The 19,347-nt window shown below is 42.3% G+C and overlaps 1 protein-coding gene across 2 annotated transcripts in view; it reads left to right on the top strand.

Moving 5' to 3' along the window:
* Positions 1–19,347, top strand: part of LOC140466452 (structural maintenance of chromosomes protein 6-like) — an 84,331-nt gene that overhangs the window by 7,962 nt on the left and 57,022 nt on the right. The window contains exons 1-6 of one of the 2 annotated variants that reach the window (XM_072561976.1): positions 6,047–6,601; positions 8,208–8,383; positions 9,403–9,520; positions 14,902–15,007; positions 16,348–16,484; positions 17,286–17,347. In XM_072561976.1, the coding sequence (XP_072418077.1) occupies positions 6,511–6,601; positions 8,208–8,383; positions 9,403–9,520; positions 14,902–15,007; positions 16,348–16,484; positions 17,286–17,347 (690 nt within the window). In that variant the 5' untranslated portion in view covers positions 6,047–6,510. Of the gene's footprint in view, positions 1–6,046; positions 6,602–8,207; positions 8,384–9,402; positions 9,521–14,901; positions 15,008–16,347; positions 16,485–17,285; positions 17,348–19,347 lie in introns of those variants that run through there. The other variant, XM_072561977.1, reaches the window with a different exon arrangement.

The following is a 19,347-nucleotide window of genomic DNA, read 5'->3' as shown; positions in this document are numbered from 1 at the left end:
TGACTAAAATGTACTTAAAGTTGGCGAATCTGCTACCGTTGCAGGCAAAGCATTCCATACCCTTACTACTCTCTGAGTAAAGAAACTACCTCTGACATCTGTCCTATATCTATCACCCCTCAATTTAAAGCTATGCCCCCCTCGTGCTCGCCGTCACTATACTTGGAAAAAGGCTCTCCCTGTCCACCCTATCTAACCCTCTGATTATCTTATATGTCTCTATTAAGTCACTTCTCAACCTTCTCTCTAACGAAAACAGCCTCAAGTCCCTCAGCCTTTCCTCGTAAGACCTTCCCTTCATACCAGGCAACATCCTAGTAAATCTCCTCTGCACCTTTTCCAAAGCTACCACATCCTTCTTATAATGTGGTGACCAGAACTGTACACAATACCCCAAGTGCGGCCATACCAGAGTTTTGTACAGCTGCAACATAACCTCATGGTTCCGGAACTCGATCCCTCTATTAATGAAAGCTAAAACACTGTATGCCTTCTTAACAACCCTATCAACCTGGGTGGCAACTTTCAAGGATCTGTGTACATGAACACTGAGATCTCTCTGCTCATCTACACTACCAAGAATCTTACCATTAGCCCAGTACTTTGCATTCCAGTTACTCCAACCAAAGTGAATCACCTCACACTTGTCCTCATTAAACTCCATTTGCCACCTCTCAGCCCAGCTCTGTAGCTTATCTATGTCTCTCTGTAACCTACAACACCCTTCGTCATTGTCCACAACTCCACCGACCTTAGTGTCGTCTGCAAATTTACTAACCCACCCTTCTACGCCCTCATCTAGGTCGTTTATAAAAATGACGAATAGCAGTGGACCCAACACCGACCCTTGCAGTATACCACTAGTAACTGGAGTCCAGGATGAATATTTTCCATCAACCACCACCCTCTGTCTTCTTTCAGCAAGCCAATTACTGATCCAAACTGCTATATCCCCCACAATCCCATTCCTCCGCATTTTGTACAATAGCCTACTGTGGGGAACCTTATCGAACGCCTTGCTGAAGTTCATATACACCACATCAACCGGTTTACTCTCATCTACCTAATTGGTCACCTTCTCAAAGAACTCAATAAGGTTTGTGAGGCATGACCTACCCTTCACAAAACCATACTGACTATCCCTAATCAAATTATTCTTTTCTAGATGATTATAAATCCTATCTCTTATAACCTTTTCCAACACATTACCAACAACTGAAGTAAAGCTCACTGGTCTATAATTACCAGGGTTGTCTCTTCTCCCCTTCTTGAACAGGGAAATCACATTTGCTATCCTCCAGTCTTCTGGCACTATTCCTGTAGACAATGTCAAAGACTCGGCAATCTCCTCCCTGGCTTCCCAAAGGATCCTAGGATAAATCCCATCCAGCCCAGGGGACTTATCTATTTTCATACTCTGCAGGATTTCTAATACCTCTTCCTTGTGAACCTCAATCCCACCTAGTCTAGTAGCCTGTATCTCAATATTCACCTCGACAACATTGTTGTTTTATAGAGTGAATACTGTCGAAAAATATTCATTTAGTGCATCCCCTATCTTCTCCGACTCCACACTCAACTTCCTACAACTATCCTTGATTGGTCCTAATCTTACTTAGGTCATTCTTTTATTCCTTAAATACCTATAGAAAGCCTTAGGGTTTTCCCTGATCCTATCTGCCAACAACTTCTCATGTCTCCTCCTGCCTCTTAGCTCTCTCTTTAGGTCTTTCCTGGCTACCTTGCAACCCTCAAGCACCCTAACTGAGCCTTCACATCTCATCCTAACATAAGCCTTCTTCCTCTTGACTAGAGAATCCACTTCCTTCATAAACCACGGTTCCCACGCTCTACAGCTTCCTCCCTGCCTGACAGGTACATACTTATCTAGTGTTTCCTTGAATAAGCTCCACATTTCTAACGTGCCCATCCCCTGCAGTTTGCTTCCTAAATCTTGCCTAATCGCATCGTAATTGCCTTTCCCCCAGCTGTAACTCTTGCCCAGTGGTATACACCTATCCCTTCCTATCACTAAAGTAAAACATAACAAAATTGTGATCGCCATCACCAAAGTGCTCACCTACGTCCAAGTCTAACACCTGGCTGGGCTCATTACCCAGTACCAAATCTAATGTGGCTTCGCCCCTTGTTAGCCTGTCTGCATACTGTGTCAGGAAGCCCTTCTGCACACACTGGACAAAAACTGACCCATCTATAGTACTTGTACTATCGTGTTCCCAGTCAATATTTGGAAAGTTGAAGTCCCCCTGACAAGTACCCTGTCTCTCTCACTCCTATCGAGAATCATCTTTGCTATCCTTTCCTCTACATCTCTGGAACTATTCAGAGGCCTATAGAAAACTCCCAACAGGGTGACCTCTCCTTTCCTGTTTCTAACCTCGGCTCATACTACCTCAGTTGATGAGTCCCCAAACATCCTTTCTGCAACTGTAATACTGTCCTTGACCAACAATGCCACACCTCCCCCTCTTTTACCATCTTCTCTGTTCTTACTGAAACATCTAAATCCTGGAACCTGCAACAACTATTCCTGTCCTTGTTCTATCCATGTCTCCGAAATGGCCACAACATCGAAGTCCCAGTACCAACCCATGCTGCAAGTTCACCCACCTTATTCCGGATGCTCCTGGTGTTGAAGTAGACACACTTCAAACCAACTTCTTGCTTGCCGGTGCCAGCTTGCGTCCCTGAAACTTGATTTTGGACCTCCCTACACTCAACCTTTTCGACTCAAACTACTATTTTGGTTCCCATCTCCTGCTGGATTAGTTTAAACCCACCCCAATAGCCTTGGCGAATTCCCCTCCCCCCAGGATATTGGTACCCCTCTCGTTCAAATGAAGACCAGATTGCTTGTAGAGGTCCCACCTACCCCAGAAAGAGCCCCAATTATCTAAGAATCCAAAACCCTCCCTCCTGCGCCATCCCTGTAGCCCACGCGTTCAGCTCCTCTCTCTCCCTATTCCTCGCCTCGCTAGCACGTGGCTAGGGCAACAAACCAGAGACAACAACTCTGTTCATTCAAGCTCTGAGCTTCCATCCTAGCTCCCTGAATTTCTGCCTGAAATCCCCATCTCTCTTCCTATCTTTGTCGTTGGTGCCTATGTGGACCACGACTTGGGGCCGCTCCCCCTCCCACTTAAGGATCCCAAAAACACGATCAGAGACATCACAAACACTGGCACCTGGGAGGCAACACACCAACCGTGAATCTCTCTCGTCTCCACAGAACCTCCCATCTGCCTCCCTAACTATGGAGTCCCCAATGACTACAGCTCTGCTCCTCTTCCCTCTTCCCACTTCCCTTCTGAGCAGCAGGTACAGTCTGTGTGCCAGAGCCCTATGCCCCACTGCTTTCCCTGGTAAGTCCCCCCCCCCACCACCAGTATCCAAAACGGTATATTTATTGTTGAGGGGAATGGCCACAGGGGGTCCCTGCACTGCCTGCTGGTTCCCTTTCCGTCCCCTGACTGGAATCCTTCTGCCGCCGCCTTGTACTTGAGAAGTGACTACCTCCCTGTAACTCCTCTCAATAACCACCTCTGCCTCCTGAATGATCCGAAGTTCATCCAGCTCTAGTTCCAGTTCCCCAATGCGGTTGTCGAAGAGCTGGAGTTGGGTGCACTTCGCGCGGATGTAGTCAGCAGGGACACTAGTGGTGACACTTAACTCCTACATTCTGCAGGAGGAGCATTCAATTGCCCTAACCTCCATTCCCACTATTCTAAATTCCCAAAGAGACTTGAAAAATAAGGAATAAAAAATAAACTTGTTACCTTACCACACAACCTTTTCTTTGGTGAGAGGAGGAGGATGGCTAGGAGACACCACCCGTGTAGCGTTTCGGGTAATGCAACCACACAAATATATGACTTCCCATAAGTTCTTCGCTCCTCCCTCGCATCTCTCGGCAAATGGTGCATGATTCTGATTTGAGATATTGGAGGATTTGAGAAAAATGTCAGTGAGGTAGACTTGGTGCCATTGATGTGTATGAGAAACTTGATGCTTTGTTTTCAGCTGATATAAAGGCACGACATAGTACTGATAAGATTGAGACATGAGAATGTTTTTGAGGGGGGAGTGGGAAGTAAATGCCCATGTATTGATCATGGAGTGAGGTTAAACCATTGCAATGGATTTTTTTTGGCAAAGCCGGATAGAGAAGATAGAACTAAGGCAAAGGCAGTCCCTTGAGGGTGGCATGTTGAAGGCGAATTTTGTGGCCATTTAGAGTAAATCTGCAGACTTCAGAAGTGGTGGTTTGCCTTCATCGTGGCACATAGGATGTCATTTGTGATATAAGTAATATCTATTTAAAGACTAGTTGGGTAGAAAGCTATTTGTAGGGTTTCAAACATGTCGCTTTTGAAAAATAGGTATGCCAGCTTTGTTTTGTTCCCATGCCAATTCAATAAGTGTTTGTGCATGTTTGCAATTCAAATACTGCACATAATATTGTCCCATTTTTACAATTTTTAAAATCTATATTTTGCAGCAAAAGTGAACTTGTGATTGTGTGACAAAGGATTTGCTTATAATATGTTTTTGCAATGTTGAAGCCAAGAGCATATTTCGTGGAGATTAAAAATTGATGTCACAACATGTGGAAGCATTGGAAAAGGTTCAGAGGAGATTTACCAGGATGTGGCCTGGTCTGGGGAGAAGCTGTTATCAGGAAAGGCTAAGAGACTTGGGTCTGTTCTCATTGGAAAGAAGAAGGCTAAGGGGGGATTTAATAGAGACATACAAGATGATCAGAGGATTAGATAGGGTAGACAGTGAGAGTCTTTTTCAGCTTGTATGAGGGGACATAACTACAAATTGAGGGGTGATAGATTTAAGACAGATGTCAGAGGCAGGTTCTTTACTGAGAGTGTCGTAAGGGTGTAGAATGCCCTGCCTGTCAATGTAATTAACTCAACCACATTAGGAGCATTTAAGTAGTCCTTGGATAAGCATACGGATGATGATGGGATAGTGTAGGGGATGGGCTTAGATTAGTTCACAGGTTAGTGCAACTTCGAGGGCCGAATGGCCTGTTCTGCACTGTATTGTTCTATGTTCTATGCCACGATCTATGTTGAATGTGAATGTCTATCTAATCTATTTTGTTGACAGTTGAGGAGAAGGTGTTAGCTTCAGCCGTATAATTCTCTGTTGAAGTTTAAAGTTGAGTTTGCATGCTAGCTGGTCTTTCATTCAATTATTTTTGTAACATCTTCCACTTGCTTGCCATTTTGCTTTTTCTTTAGCCCTCATTAGACTCTCGTCACCTTTTGAAAATCTCTGAACTGATTTCTTGAATACAGTACTATCAAATGAATGACTTTTCAGGAACCAATTTGGCCTAAATGTGTTATGTGACTACCAATAGGTATGAAATTTATATAATTGTATGAAATCTGTGTCTGAAAGTGTCATTTGTCCTTGCATATCAATACACCATTTAACATATAAATTTGATTTTTCTGCTTCAGTCTTTCTTAACTTCCCGTTTGTTATTTTATACAAATGTTAATCATTTCTAAATCTCACATGCAGCTGCATAAATGCTTGTTGCACTTAGATTAACCACAGCAAAATCTTGCACCATAGTATGAAGGCAATATTTATACAAATGTTGCAGACAGTAGTTTTATTTTGTTCTTTCTAACATTGGAACTCTTCATGGGATCATTTTGTGACTTCGTTGATGGTATACAAAGTTTGTGAGAAGATTTGTAGCTCGGGTGCTCGTTGTTGTGGTTCTGTTCGCCGAACTGGGAATTTGTGTTGCAGACGTTTTGTCCCCTGTCTAGGGGACATCCTCAGTGCTTGGGAGGCTCCTGTGAAGCGCTTCTGTGATGTTTCCTCCGGCATTTATAGTGATTTGTATCTGCGGCAGATACAAATCACTATAAATGCCGGAGGAAACATCACAGAAGCGCTTCACAGGAGCCTCCCAAGCACTGAGGATGTCCCCTAGACAGGGGACAAAACGTCTGCAACACAAATTCCCAGTTCGGCGAACAGAACCACAACATTGATGGTATCCATTGTCAGCTGCAAAAACACAATACTAGAGGCTGGAAACTTGATGGAGAATATGCTGGAAATATTCTGCAGACCTAGATTCAGGTCTAAGACTTTTCATCTCAATGCAGAGATTTAGAAGTGTAATAGATTATGTGCAAGTGAAAGTGTGGGGGAGGGAAATGAAGAACGACAGAAGTGAACATAGTAAACTGGAAGGCAAGAGAGACAAAATGCTGTAAGGTTTCATGATGTAATGTCATAATGTCACTATTGCCTTGTGATCACCAGTCCCTAAGGCCTTGTTTTTGGTGTCCACTGGAGGATGGTCTTTTCCAGCATCCATGTTGTTTGAAGTTTTCAACATTGTGCATCCATGTACAGGTCTGTATCCTGATTGATAAGTGAAAGGAGACAGCACTGGCAGTGTTTTTCCAATTAAAGAAGTTAAAATGTGCACACGGGCAATTTGTAATGCAGAGCAATATAATTGAGAACAGAAACTGGAAGAGCTATGTTGATGTCTTCGTTACAGGTCCAGCCAAGACAAGAACTGACATTGCATGTAAGTTTGTGAATTTGCTGCAAGCTCATGAATGTTCTTAGTGAAGAGGGCTGAAACTTCAGAATAAGTACATTTTTTAGCTGGAATGATGCACTCAGGGTTAATCAAACTTCATTCGAAGAACTGGAAGGTTGTATTTTAACATCTTCAGGTCTTTTGGAAATCACCAACACATTCCACCCTGACCTTAAATTTACCTGGACCATCTCTGACACCTCGCTCCCCTTCCTGGACCTCTCCATCTCTATTAATGACGACCGACTTGACACTGACATTTTTTACAAACCCACCGATTCCCAGAGCTACCTGGATTACACCTCTTTCTACCCTACCTCTTGCAAAAATGCCATCCCATATTCCCAATTCCTCCGCCTCCGCTGTATCTGCTCCCAGGAGGACCAGTTCCACCTCAGAACACACCAGATGGCCTCCTTCTTTAGAGACCGCAATTTCCCTTCCCACGTGGTTAAAGATGCCCTCCAACGCATCTCGTCCACATCCCGCACCTCCGCCCTCAGACCCCACCCCTCCAACTGTAACAAGGACAGAACCCCCCGGTGCTCACCTTCCAACCTACCAACCTTCCCATAAACCAAATCATCCGCCGACATTTCAGCCACCTCCAAAAAGACCCCACCACCATGGATATATTTCCCTCCCCACACCTTTCCACCTTCCGCAAAGACCGTTCCCTCCGTGACTACCTGGTCAGGTCCACGCCCCCCCCCCCCCCCACAACCCACCTTCTCATCCTGGCACCTTTCCCTGCCACGGCAGGAATTGCAAAACCTGCGCCCACACCTCCTCCCTCACTTCCATCCAAGGCCCTAAAGGAGCCTTCCACATCTATCAAAGTTTTATCTGCACATCCACTAATATCATTTATTGTATCCATTGCTCCCGATGTGGTCTCCTCTACATTGGGGAGACTGGACGCCTCCTAGCAGAGCGCTTTAGGGAACATCTCCGGGACACCCGCACCAATCAACCACACTGCCCCGTGGCCCAACATTTCAACTACCCCTCCCATTATGCAGAGGACATGGAGGTCCTGGGCCTCCTTCACCACCGCTCCCTCACCACCAGACGCTGGAGGAAGAACGCCTCATCTTCCGCCTCGGAACGCTTCAACCCCAGGGCATCAATGTGGAATTCACCAGTTTCCTCATTTCCCCTTTCCCACCTCACCCTAGTTCCAAACTTCCAACTCAGCACTGTCCCCATGACTTGTCCTACCTGCCTATCCTCTCCACCTATCCACTCCACCCTCTCCTCCCTGACCTATCACCTACATCCCCTCCCCCACTCTCCTATTGTACTCTATGCTACTTTCTCCCCACCCCCACCCTCCTCCAGCTTATCTTCCACCCTTCAGGCTGTCTGCCTTTATTCCTGATGAAGGGCTTTTGCCCGAAACGTCAATTTTACTACTCCTCGGATGCTGCCTGAACTGCTGTGCTCTTCCAGCAGCACTAATCCAGAATCTGGAAATGTTTTGAGACTACTCAAAGCTGTCAAAAAAAGTAAAATAGCATTAGATTTCAGTTTCTTTCACAGTTATGATTTTTATGTTTATGTCACTCATAATTTCTGTTCATTTTTCTAGTCTCAATATTTAGTATGTCAAAACGAAAAGATGTTTCTGAGGGAACGTTGCCCGTAAAGAGAATTAAAACTGAAGATATAAAGGACTGTGATGCAGAGGAAGCCAAAACAACGAAAGGGAAAACTGTGACAACTAATGGACAAAGTGGAGAGAGCCTACCCCCAAATTCATTCTTGGTAAGCTATATATAATTAGTCGACTAGGTTGTACAAGAGCGACAATTCCCTTTTCTTAAAAAAAAAGCATTGTGATTCTGCTGCGTTGTTTTTGTGCAGTCCTTGGTATCTGATTATGAGCAATAACCTGAATAGACGCACAATTTTGATCTTTTTTTCTGAAAAAAAGTGGGGGGGGCAATCCAAGAGGCGTGCTTAAGAATAAATAACAAGATATATTGGGTTGTTTCAGGTTGAACTTGCTCAACATCCAAAGATAAAAACAAAAGTATAATCTTGGATAAACAAAATTGCACAATTTGTGAAAGATGCAGTTTAGGTTATTGTCCTGATCATGTTGATTCTGAAACAGTTAAATGTGTAATTCTTCCGTGTTACTAATTCAGTGTCTTTTCATGACTGAGGTTGCTTTGCACAGTCTTATGCCTAAATTGCCTATTATCTGCTATTACAACTTTCAGTTTAATTGATAATCTTGTCTAACTCTTTCATTCAATAAGATTTCCTTTTCTTGGTCTTGATTTGAGTCTTTAAACTTTAATTTCTTCCATTATCATTCCCTTGCAGATAATTGTCATCTTCCCTTTGTGTATATTTTGCTTAGCTTTTTGAAAAATCTCCATTCTTCAAACAGACATTCAGCACTTTTTAACTAAGGGCACAGCTCACAGAGAATGTCACATCTGCAAAGTCATTTTGGGTTTTGTTAGAAATGTGTCTGAATGGAGAAAAAATGTAGAGCTGGTAATTTCAAATGCAACGTAGATTTGATCAGTAATTGAGTGTTAACTGTCGTCACACAATTGAATTTGAATTTATTCTGTCTAAGTCATTTAGCAACCTTTTATTTTTCTGTCAAGAGAAGGGGAATAACAGGATCTGTTACTTTTGTATTAATGTGCTGGTATTTTGAATTGTGGTTCATATTTTTTCAAGGAAACATGGGATTATGAAGCAGTAGCAATATTTTAGTCTTGCTATCCATTTATACTGATCTAATCTTGATTTTCTTGTTTCAGAGTGAAGGTGACGTAGGAATAATTGAAAGTATTTCCTTGAAAAACTTCATGTGCCATGCCTGCCTTGGGCCTTTTAAGTTTGGACCCAATGTAAATTTTGTGGTTGGAAACAATGGAAGTAAGTACTTTCAATATTATTGTTATAATTGTCTCTGCTTTTCAAATCATAACGTATAATAACTATTTAAACCTAATTTTACTTGTTACCTAACCCGGCTTCACCTGAAACTTATAAAGACTTTGTTCACAATAGGTAATTCCATAGATGACCTAATATGTGTGGGTTATAAATCTTGTGTTTTGTCAAGTTTTGAAAGCAAATCTTTCTTCCCATTCTCACCACCTTTCCATTATTCAATCTGTTATTTAATTTTACCTGATTATTCGTTAAAAGGTGGGGATATATTTCCCTTGCTCCTTCAACTTGTGGTAAAATGAAATTCAAATGATGTTTATTTCAGGTACTCTGGGTGGGGGATATCTTGCAACACAAATACACTTGACAACATTGAAGAGGATATACAGTCAGAAGAAATTGAGATGATTCAATAAGGGATATCATTTCATCGATGTCCTTGAGATTAATATAGCATCCAAAAGTCAAAACTTTGAATAAGTAGTCTGGAATTCCTTATAAGGGATGGATTGATTTGCGAGCCAGTAGTTAGATTGTAGGCATACTCTTTAAAAACCCTTCAAATGTGTTATGAGGAAGTTCTTTTTTAATTGGTACATGACTTTGGCTTCACTGTTTTGGTGAAAGGATGTGCAAAAATATAAATTGGTCTCTGCTTTTCACAAGCTAGAGGCTTTTCCTTTTTAACTCAGACATATGGATGTTGATTATTGTCAGTAAATAGGGAGATGGTGATATAGTGGAGTAGAAATCCAAGAGTCCCTGATTAAACATCTAGGAATGTGTTTGAATCTCACCATGACAAATGGTGAAATTTCAATTCAATAAAAGTATGAAATAAAACAAACTTTGTCTAATGGTGAATGTTGCCGATTCTCGTAACTATCCACTCATTTGGTTATGGCCTTTATAGAAGGAAATCTGTTGTCATTATCTGATCTGTTGAGAGTGGGCAAATGCATGGCAAATAAAGTATAATGTGTGAAGTTATCCATGTTGGTAGCAAAAACAGGAAGGCAGATTATTATCTGAATGGCAGTTTAGATTTGGAAAGAGGGAGGCGCAATGAGTCTATGCATCCATATACAGTACTCTAGTTGCTGAAAGTGAGCTTGCAGGTGTAGCAGGCAGTGAAAAGATAAATGGGATGTTGGTTAGTGAGAAGATTCTCAAGTACAGGAGCAAGGATGTTTTTCTGCAATTGTACAGGGCCTTGGTGAGACCACACCTGAAGTACCGTATGCAGTTTTGATCTCGTCTGAAGAAGTGCAATGAAATTTTACCAGCGTGACAGGACTGATATATGAAGAGAGACTGAATCGATTAAGAATTCACATGAGTTAGAAGAATAAGGACTAGATAGAATAAACACAGGGGAACAGTTCCCAATGACTATGAAATCCTGAACCATGGATCAGTTTAAAGATGTTTGGTAGGCCAGTGTCTTCACCCCGAGAGTGATGAACCTCACTGAAAATGGTCTGAGGCCAGCACATTGAATGTTTTCAAGAAGGAGCCAGATATAGTTCTTAGGGGGAAAAGGGATCAAAGGATATGGGGAGAAAGTGAGAACAGGGTACAGTGTTGAATGATCGGCCATGATCACTTGAATGGTGCGGCTGGTTAGAAAGACTGAATCCCAGCGTTTTCCTGTTTTCTATGTTTCTACGATCTGGCCTTCATGTGACTCCAGATCCACATCAATGTAGTTGGCTTTTAACTTGGTCTGAAAGGAACAGCAATTCAGTCGTTTCAATGGCAGTTAGTGATGGGCATTAAATGCTGGCCTTGCTGGCAATTCCAATATCCTATGAGCAAATTAATTTTTAAAAAAAGGGTCTGGATCAGTGCTGAACTCTCAGCTGTTGTCTGTTTGAAAATTGTATAATCAGAGATGCAGTTTGGTTTGATATTTTGGAGGCATGTGACCCTCCAGAGGAGGAGAAGCAGCAATTATCACTAAGACCAAAACTTACTGTTCCAGGCATTAAGAGGTCATTTACGCATCACGTAGGATAACTGAAGTTTGCAATTCTATGGTGTGAGGGTTTTTCATAGAAGCTACTGTTTCTATAGCAGATTATAATATAATTGGGCATTCCTGATTCATCAGGAGCATTCTTAGTGTTGACAGTCTGGCTGATTTTGTCCTTGGAGAATTTCCTGGAGAATTATTGGTAAATTTGGCTCTTTTTTTGATTACAGCTGACTTTGGGCTGTTAACTTTGTTTTTAAAGTAGTCCTTTATATAGATGTATATATTAACAATTAACAGCAAGGTACTGCAGGTGCTTGAGATTGTAATTTAAAAAAAATGAACTGATGAACTTGGGTGTCACAGCATATTGGAAGAGAGGAACAGAATTAACAATTCAAGTAGAATATGACTATTCTTGAGAACAAAGGATTGTATTTTATACTTTGTGGGAGTTTACTTCTTGTGTCACAATTCATCTATCATAGTATTTTAATATCTGGGTGTTAATTATAAGCTTGCTTGACATTATAGTATACCGCTGAAGCCAAACGCCAACTCAAGGACACCTCTTCCTACTGCCCCCTCGACCATGACCCCACCCCCCATCACCAAACCATCACATCCCAGACCATACAGAATCTCATCACCTCAGGAGATCTCCCACCCACAGCTTCCAACCTCATAGTCCGGGAACCCCGCACTGACCGGTTCTACCTCCTTCCCAAGATCCACAAGCCTGACCACACTGGCCGATCCATTGCCTCAGCATGCTCCTGCCCCACTGAACTCGTCTCTACCTACCTCGACACTGTCGTATCCCCCCACTAATCCAGAAACTCCCCACATACGTTCGAGACACCACCCACGCCCTCCACCTCCTCCAAGACTTCCGTTTCCCCGGTCCCCAACGCCTCATCTTCACCATGGATATCCAATCCCTCTACACCCCCATCCGCCATGACCAGGGCCTCCAAGCCCTCCGTTTTTTCCTCTCCAGACGTCCCCAACGGTACCCTTCCTCTGACACACTCATTCGTTTGGCCGAACTGGTCCTCACCCTTAACAATTTCTCCTTTGAATCCTCCCACTTCCTCCAGACCAAAGGCGTAGCTATGGGCACACTAATGGGCCCCAGCTATGCCTGTCTCTTTGTTGGCTATGTAGAACAGTTGATCTTCCGTAATTACACCGGCACCACTCCCCACCTCTTCCTCCGCTACATTGATGACTGCATTGGCGCCACCTCGTGCTCCCGCGAGGAGGTTGAGCAATTCATCAACTTCACCAACACATTCCACCCTGACCTTAAATTTACCTGGACCATCTCTGACACCTCGCTCCCCTTCCTGGACCTCTCCATCTCCATTAGTGACGACCGACTTGACACTGACATTTTTTACAAACCCACTGACTCCCACAGCTACCTGGATTACACCTCTTCCCACCCTATCTCTTGCAAAAATGCCATCCCATATTCCCAATTTCTCCGCCTCTGCCGTATCTGCTCCCAGAAGGGCCAATTCCACCACAGAACACACCAGATGGCCTCCTTCTTTAGAGACCGCAATTTCCCTTCCCACGTGGTTAAAGATGCCCTCCAACGCATCTCATCCACATCCCGCACCTCTGCCCTCAAACCCCACCCCTCCAACCGTAACAAGGACAGAACGCCCCTGGTGCTCACCTTCCACCCTACAAACCTTCGCAGAAACCAAATCATCCGCCGACATTTCCGCCACCTCCAAAAGGACCCCACCACCAGGGATATATTTCCCTCCCCACCCCTTTCCACCTTCCGCAAAGACCGTTCCCTCTGCGACTACCTGGTCAGGTCCACACCCCCCTACGACCCACCCTCCCATTCTGGCACTTTCCCCTGTCATCGCAGGAACTGTAAAACCTGCACCCACACCTCCTCCCTCACCTCTACCCAAGGTCCTAAAGGAGCCTTCCACATCCATCAAGGTTTTATCTGCACATCCACTAATATCATTTATTGTATCCGTTGCTCCCGATGTGGTCTCCTCTACATTGGGGAGACTGGGCGCCTCCTAGAAGAGCATTTTAGGGAACATCTCCGAGACACCCGCACCAATCAACCAAACCGCCCCGTGGCCCAACATTTCAACTCCCCCTCCCACTCTGCTGAGGACATGGAGGTCCTGGGCCTCCTTCACCGCCGCTCCCTCTCCACTAGATGCCTGGAGGAAGAACGCCTCATCTTCCGCCTCGGGATACTTCAACCCCAGGGCATCAATGTGGACTTCAACAGCTTCCTCATTTCCCCTTCCTCCACCTCATCCTAATTTCAAACTTCCAGCTCAGCACTGTCTCCTTGACTTGTCCGGACTTGTCTGACCTGCCTCAGTCCTTTTCAACCTATCCACTCCACCCTCTCCTCCTTGACCTATCACCTTCATCTCCTCCCCCACTCACCCATTGTACTCTATGCTACTCTCTCCCCACCCCTACCCTCCTCTAGCTTATCTCTCCACGCTTCAGGCTCACTGCCTTTATTCCTGATGAAGGGCTTTTGCCCGAAACGTCGATTTCGCTGCTCGTTGGATGCTGCCTGAACTGCTGTGCTTTTCCAGCACCACTAATCCAGTATTATAATATACACCCCATTTATGTTTGTACCCTCTTGAAGATAGATGACATTGACTCAGTGCTCTTCATTAACCTAGCTTCTGGCCTGTTGCCCATATCCAAGATCTCTTTATGACACTAGAACCAGCCTATAATCCTCACTGCCAAGTTTCTTTGCCCCAACCATGAGTTAATTTTTAGATGATCTTTTATTTTTCTAATGAGAGCAAAATACTGTGGATGTTGTAAATCTGAAATTAAAAGCAACAGAAAATGGCGGGTAAATTTAGCAGGTTTGGCAGTGTCTGTGAAGAGAGAAAAAGTTAATGTTTGAAGTCCAATATGGCACTCCAGAACAACTTTTTTCTGAAATCATTGGATTTGAATTGTTAACCATTTGTTTCCACAGATGCTGCCATACTTGCTGAGTTTCCCTAGAATTTTGGTTTTGTTCCTTATTTCACAGTCTGTTTTCTCCATTGTTTTCCAATAATTTCAATGTTATCTGATAACCAACAATAATATCACTTTTCTATCACACATCAATTGCAACAATTCAAAAAGGCAGCTCACCACTAGGGGTGGGCAATAAATGCTGGCCTAGCCAGTGATGAGCTCATCCCATGAGTGAATGCATTCAAACCTGCTGATCTTGTACCTAACTGAGCCTTAATATATGCTTCTTGCAGACTGTTCTGGAAAGCTGTGTCCTCTCAACAGTTGTGAAGCTATCTCTCTCAACTAGGCTATTGCAGGACTGATACAAAAGTACATGAATCTTGTTCTCTCTTTCTAGGTGGGAAGAGCGCTGTATTGACTGCCCTTATTGTAGGCCTTGGTGGAAAAGCTACTGCCACGAACAGGGGATATTCTATAAAGGGATTTGTGAAAGATGGTCAAAAGTAGGTTTAATTAATTTTAGTATTGACTTTTAAATCTGTTTCCTGTGCATCAAATGTAGCAAGTGCATGGTGGATGTGCCAGTCTGTGACCAAGTTCTGTCACGTAAGGTATTGTAGAAGCCAGAGTTGGGGCAGCTGGCATCTTAGGGCAGGAATGAAGTGCATCACACTGCCTTCATAGCCATCCTGAAACACCCACGCACATCCTCACCCTGGAGTGGTAAAGGCTACCTGCTTCAGACTCCCATTTTCATAAGAATTCCACAAAGACCATCTTGGAGTCTTTGCCATCAAAGGTTGATGTGGTTCACTGTGACAGCTTAGCTTGACCCTGGTCTGTTCCCATTCCCTGGTGACTATAACTAGGGATCTGCTCTGTCTCACTTTAGCTGTGCGCATTATGCAAAATGACAATAGTTGGTAATTAGTGCTGTCTGGCATTATTTAATTACATGTATCGATTTACTTTTTATTAAATTATGAAATTTTGAAATTTTTAAAGTTTGTTTTCTTCCCAAACCTTAACATTTCTTTTTAAATGTTGTGCCACAACAGATATCAGACAGCTGATGCTCATTGACATCTGTTTGCTTTCTGGAAGGCTGAAAACTGGGGTTATTTTCCTTCAACAGAAATGTAAAGTGTTGAAAAATGTGCTAGATGTGCTGAACATGTGCAGAGAGAAACAAGATGGTGACTCTTTACCAGACCGAATTGGAGGTGCTTTTGCCACTGGGTGGTATCCTTACCTGCTGAGCTGGAGGACAATACAAAGGCTTGTCATAGCATATCTGAACAAGTTGATTTTGGGGGACCCTCTGTGGCATAGTGGTAGTGTCCCTACCCCTGGATTGGGAGGTGCAGGTTCAAGTCTTGCTTGCTCCAGAGGTGTGTTATAACAACTCTGAGCTGGTTGTTTAGTTAACTGATTCCTGAAGAAGGGCTTATGCCCGAAACGTCGATTCTCCTTCTCCTTTGATGCTGCCTGACCTGCTGCGCTTTTCCAGCAACACATTTTTAAGCTCTGATCCCCAGCATCTGCAGTCCTCGCTTTCTCCTAGTTTAGAAACATAGTTTGGTTAAACTTTGTTTTTCAGACCCAGTTCAGATTGTGGCCTGAAATATTGACTCTGTGAGGTTTGTGGCTTTGCTCGTAGTTGTAAAGATTAAGTTGTTTTTAAATTTGATTTCACTGTCCAGAGCTCCACTTGAAACAATGGTGGCAGAGTTGAATTGCCCATTAAATAATGGTTTCTTAAAGGTATCTTGAAAGTTTCTGAAAAGAGCTGATAATTAATGGGATTTTTTTAATCTAACTACCTGACATGCTGAATTTATAGTTCTGCAGATATTTCGATAACGTTGAGAAACAGAGGACCTGATGCTTTTAAACCTGATAAATATGGAGAGGCTGTTATTGTGGAACAACGTATTTCTGGGGATGGAATAAGACAGTACAGATTGAAAAATCAATCAGGTAAAACAGGTTAACTGATTCTGTAAACCTCTATTGATGTTAATTTTTTTTGATACTTTAAATGGAAGTCAGCCTTTGAAGTAAATTGCTATGGGAGAATGTATTTTGTGATTATTTCAATTTCTTCCCTCATACAGTTAGGATTTCTGCTTTTGGTAATAGAAAATGATCTGTGTTGAATAGAACTAATGGGAGAACGTTTTTCCTTATGTAATTTATGTCTTTTTCCTTATGTAATTTTAAAATTAAGTGACATCCCTGTTATTCAAAGTGAATTGGAGGAAACATCAGTTGCAATAGAAATAAAAGTAAAATACTGTGAATCCTGAAAATCAAATTAAAATGCAGAGAAACTCAGCAGGTCTGTTTCTTGTGTCATAAGATGTTGCCAAACCTACTGAGTTTCTCCAGCTCTTTGTTTTGATTAGCTGTTGGATGTTACCAACTCATCTTATTGATTCCTTGGCGTTAGTTTCGTGGTTGGTGAAAACACTAGTTTATAGTTAAAGAATCTACTGTGCATACTGTGAAACAGAGTCAGGTGACGAAGGAGTAGTGCTCCAAAGCTTGTGCTTTCAGATAAACCTGTTAGACTATAACCTGGTGTCATGTGGACAAAGTCAGACATCACTACAGTCCAACACTGGCACCTTCACATTATGACATACTGAGGCAGGCGTGACTTGAACCCTGACCTTTTGGCTCGGGGTAGAGAAACTACTGCTGCCACAAGAACCAGTTACAATTTATAATCTGACTAGGTGAAAATTTTGTGTTCATTATTATGTATATTTTCTGTAGGGCACATCATTTCTACAAAGAAGGAAGAACTCAATACAATATTAGACCAGTTTAATATCCAGGTATGTTTTCCCATCAACTTTTTATATAAACAGGCAGTATCTTTGTGAAATGGAATGTCATTTGTTGGCTTGTAAAATGAATTGGATGATGCAATCCTCAAAGTTCAGTACCATAAGCCTAGCCTACTTCACAATATAATTGGGTAACATTCTCATGAACTCTGGAACATATATTGTTATCCATCAAAGGAAGAGACATGATTGGCAAATATAATTCCAGGCTTAACAAGGACTTCACTGAACTTTAAGAATTCCATTGTGGACTAATGTTACCATGGCTCGCTTTGCAACTTGCCTATCATTTGACACTGAAACCTTTTTGTTTTCTGAAATACATGCAACTTTTCTTCCACACCATGTCTTCATTACCACTTAGCTACCTGTTGGCCCTCGGTAACATCTTTTGGAATCACAATGTCAAGTTTCATATATACACTCATACCCATCTCTACCTCAGTACTGCCTCTCTCTACTGTTTCTAGTTTTTCACAACATGCAGCAGTGGCGAACAGAAATTTCTTTCAATTAAGTATTGGGAAATGTTATCGAGACAGACAGCAAGAGCTTCTTTGAATATATCAATAGGAAGAGAGAGGCTAAATTTGACATAGACCTCTGAGAGAATTAAGCTGTGGAAATAACAATGGGGAACCAGGAAATGGCAGAGGTGTTGAATAAATACTTTGCATCTGTCTTCACAATAGAAGACACTAATAGCATTCCAAAATCGCAAATGATCAAGTTTCAAAAGAAAGAGAGGGAATAAACACAAGTACTATCACTTGATAAAGTGCTAGGGCAGCTAAAGATTGATAAGTCTCTTTGAAGTGATGGTATCCATCCTAAGGTATTAAAAGAAGTAGTTAAATAAATAGTGGATGCACTGGCAGAAGCCTTCCAAGAATCATTTATTTGTGGAAAAGTTCTAGGGGATTGTGAAATTGCCAGGATGTAAAAAGAAAATCAAGACAAAAACAGGTAAGGTAGGCCAATTAGTTTAGTATCTCTTACTGGGAAAATATTTTGAGTCTTTTATCAAGGATGTAATAGCAAACCGTTTAGAAGTGCATAATTTACTTGAGCAGAGTCAGCATGGCTTCACAATGGGCAACCCATACCTGACAAATTTATTAGAATTCTTCCAAGGAGGCAGCAATCAAGATAGATAAAGGAGAAGCACTGGAACTAATAAATTTGAATTTTCAGTCGGCATTTGATAAGATCCCATGATTTTGGAGTAGTATATTATGGAAACAAGATTGACTAATTCATAGGAGATAGTGTTGGGATAAAGGGGACATGGGTAGGTTGGCAGCTGTAACGAGTGGAGTGCCACAGGGTTCATTGCTAGGGTTGTAATTATTTGCAATATATATTAATGAGGAAAGTGAGTGTATGATAGCTAAGTTTCCAAATTAGACAAAAATAGGTGAAAATGCACATGGTGAGTTTGGCAGAGTCTACATATGGATAGCAACAGGTTAAATGTGTGGTCAGAAACTTGACAGATGGAATATAATGTGGGAAAATGAGAGATTTTGCATTCTGGCAGGAAAAATGGAGAAGCTGAATATTATTTAATTGGAGAAAGATTGCAGAAAGCTCTAGTACAGAGGAATTTGCAATACCTAATGTATAAATTACAATATGCGAGCATGTAAGTTTAGAAGTAACGGAGAAAGTAAATAGAATATTGGCCTTTATATTTACACTCCACTCCCTTTGAAATAAAGAAGGCAAAAACTGTAGGGGCACTAGTCAAACTACAACTGGAATACTGTGAACAGTTTGGAATCCCTTATTTAAGCCAAGATATTTTGTCATTGGAGGTAGTCGAGAGAAGACCACTGGGCTGATATCTAACTTGGAGGGCTTGCTTTGTGAGGAGAAGATGGACTGTACTCACTGGAATCTAGAAGAATGAAAGGCGACCTTCTTGAAATATGCAAGATTCTTAGGGGACTTAACAGTTTATATGCAAAACGTTGTTTTTCCCATGT

The sequence above is a fragment of the Chiloscyllium punctatum genome, chromosome 3 (assembly GCF_047496795.1).
Source record: "Chiloscyllium punctatum isolate Juve2018m chromosome 3, sChiPun1.3, whole genome shotgun sequence".
In the NCBI taxonomy this organism is placed as follows: domain Eukaryota; kingdom Metazoa; phylum Chordata; class Chondrichthyes; order Orectolobiformes; family Hemiscylliidae; genus Chiloscyllium; species Chiloscyllium punctatum.
This window is presented reverse-complemented; position numbering and strand designations above follow the sequence as displayed.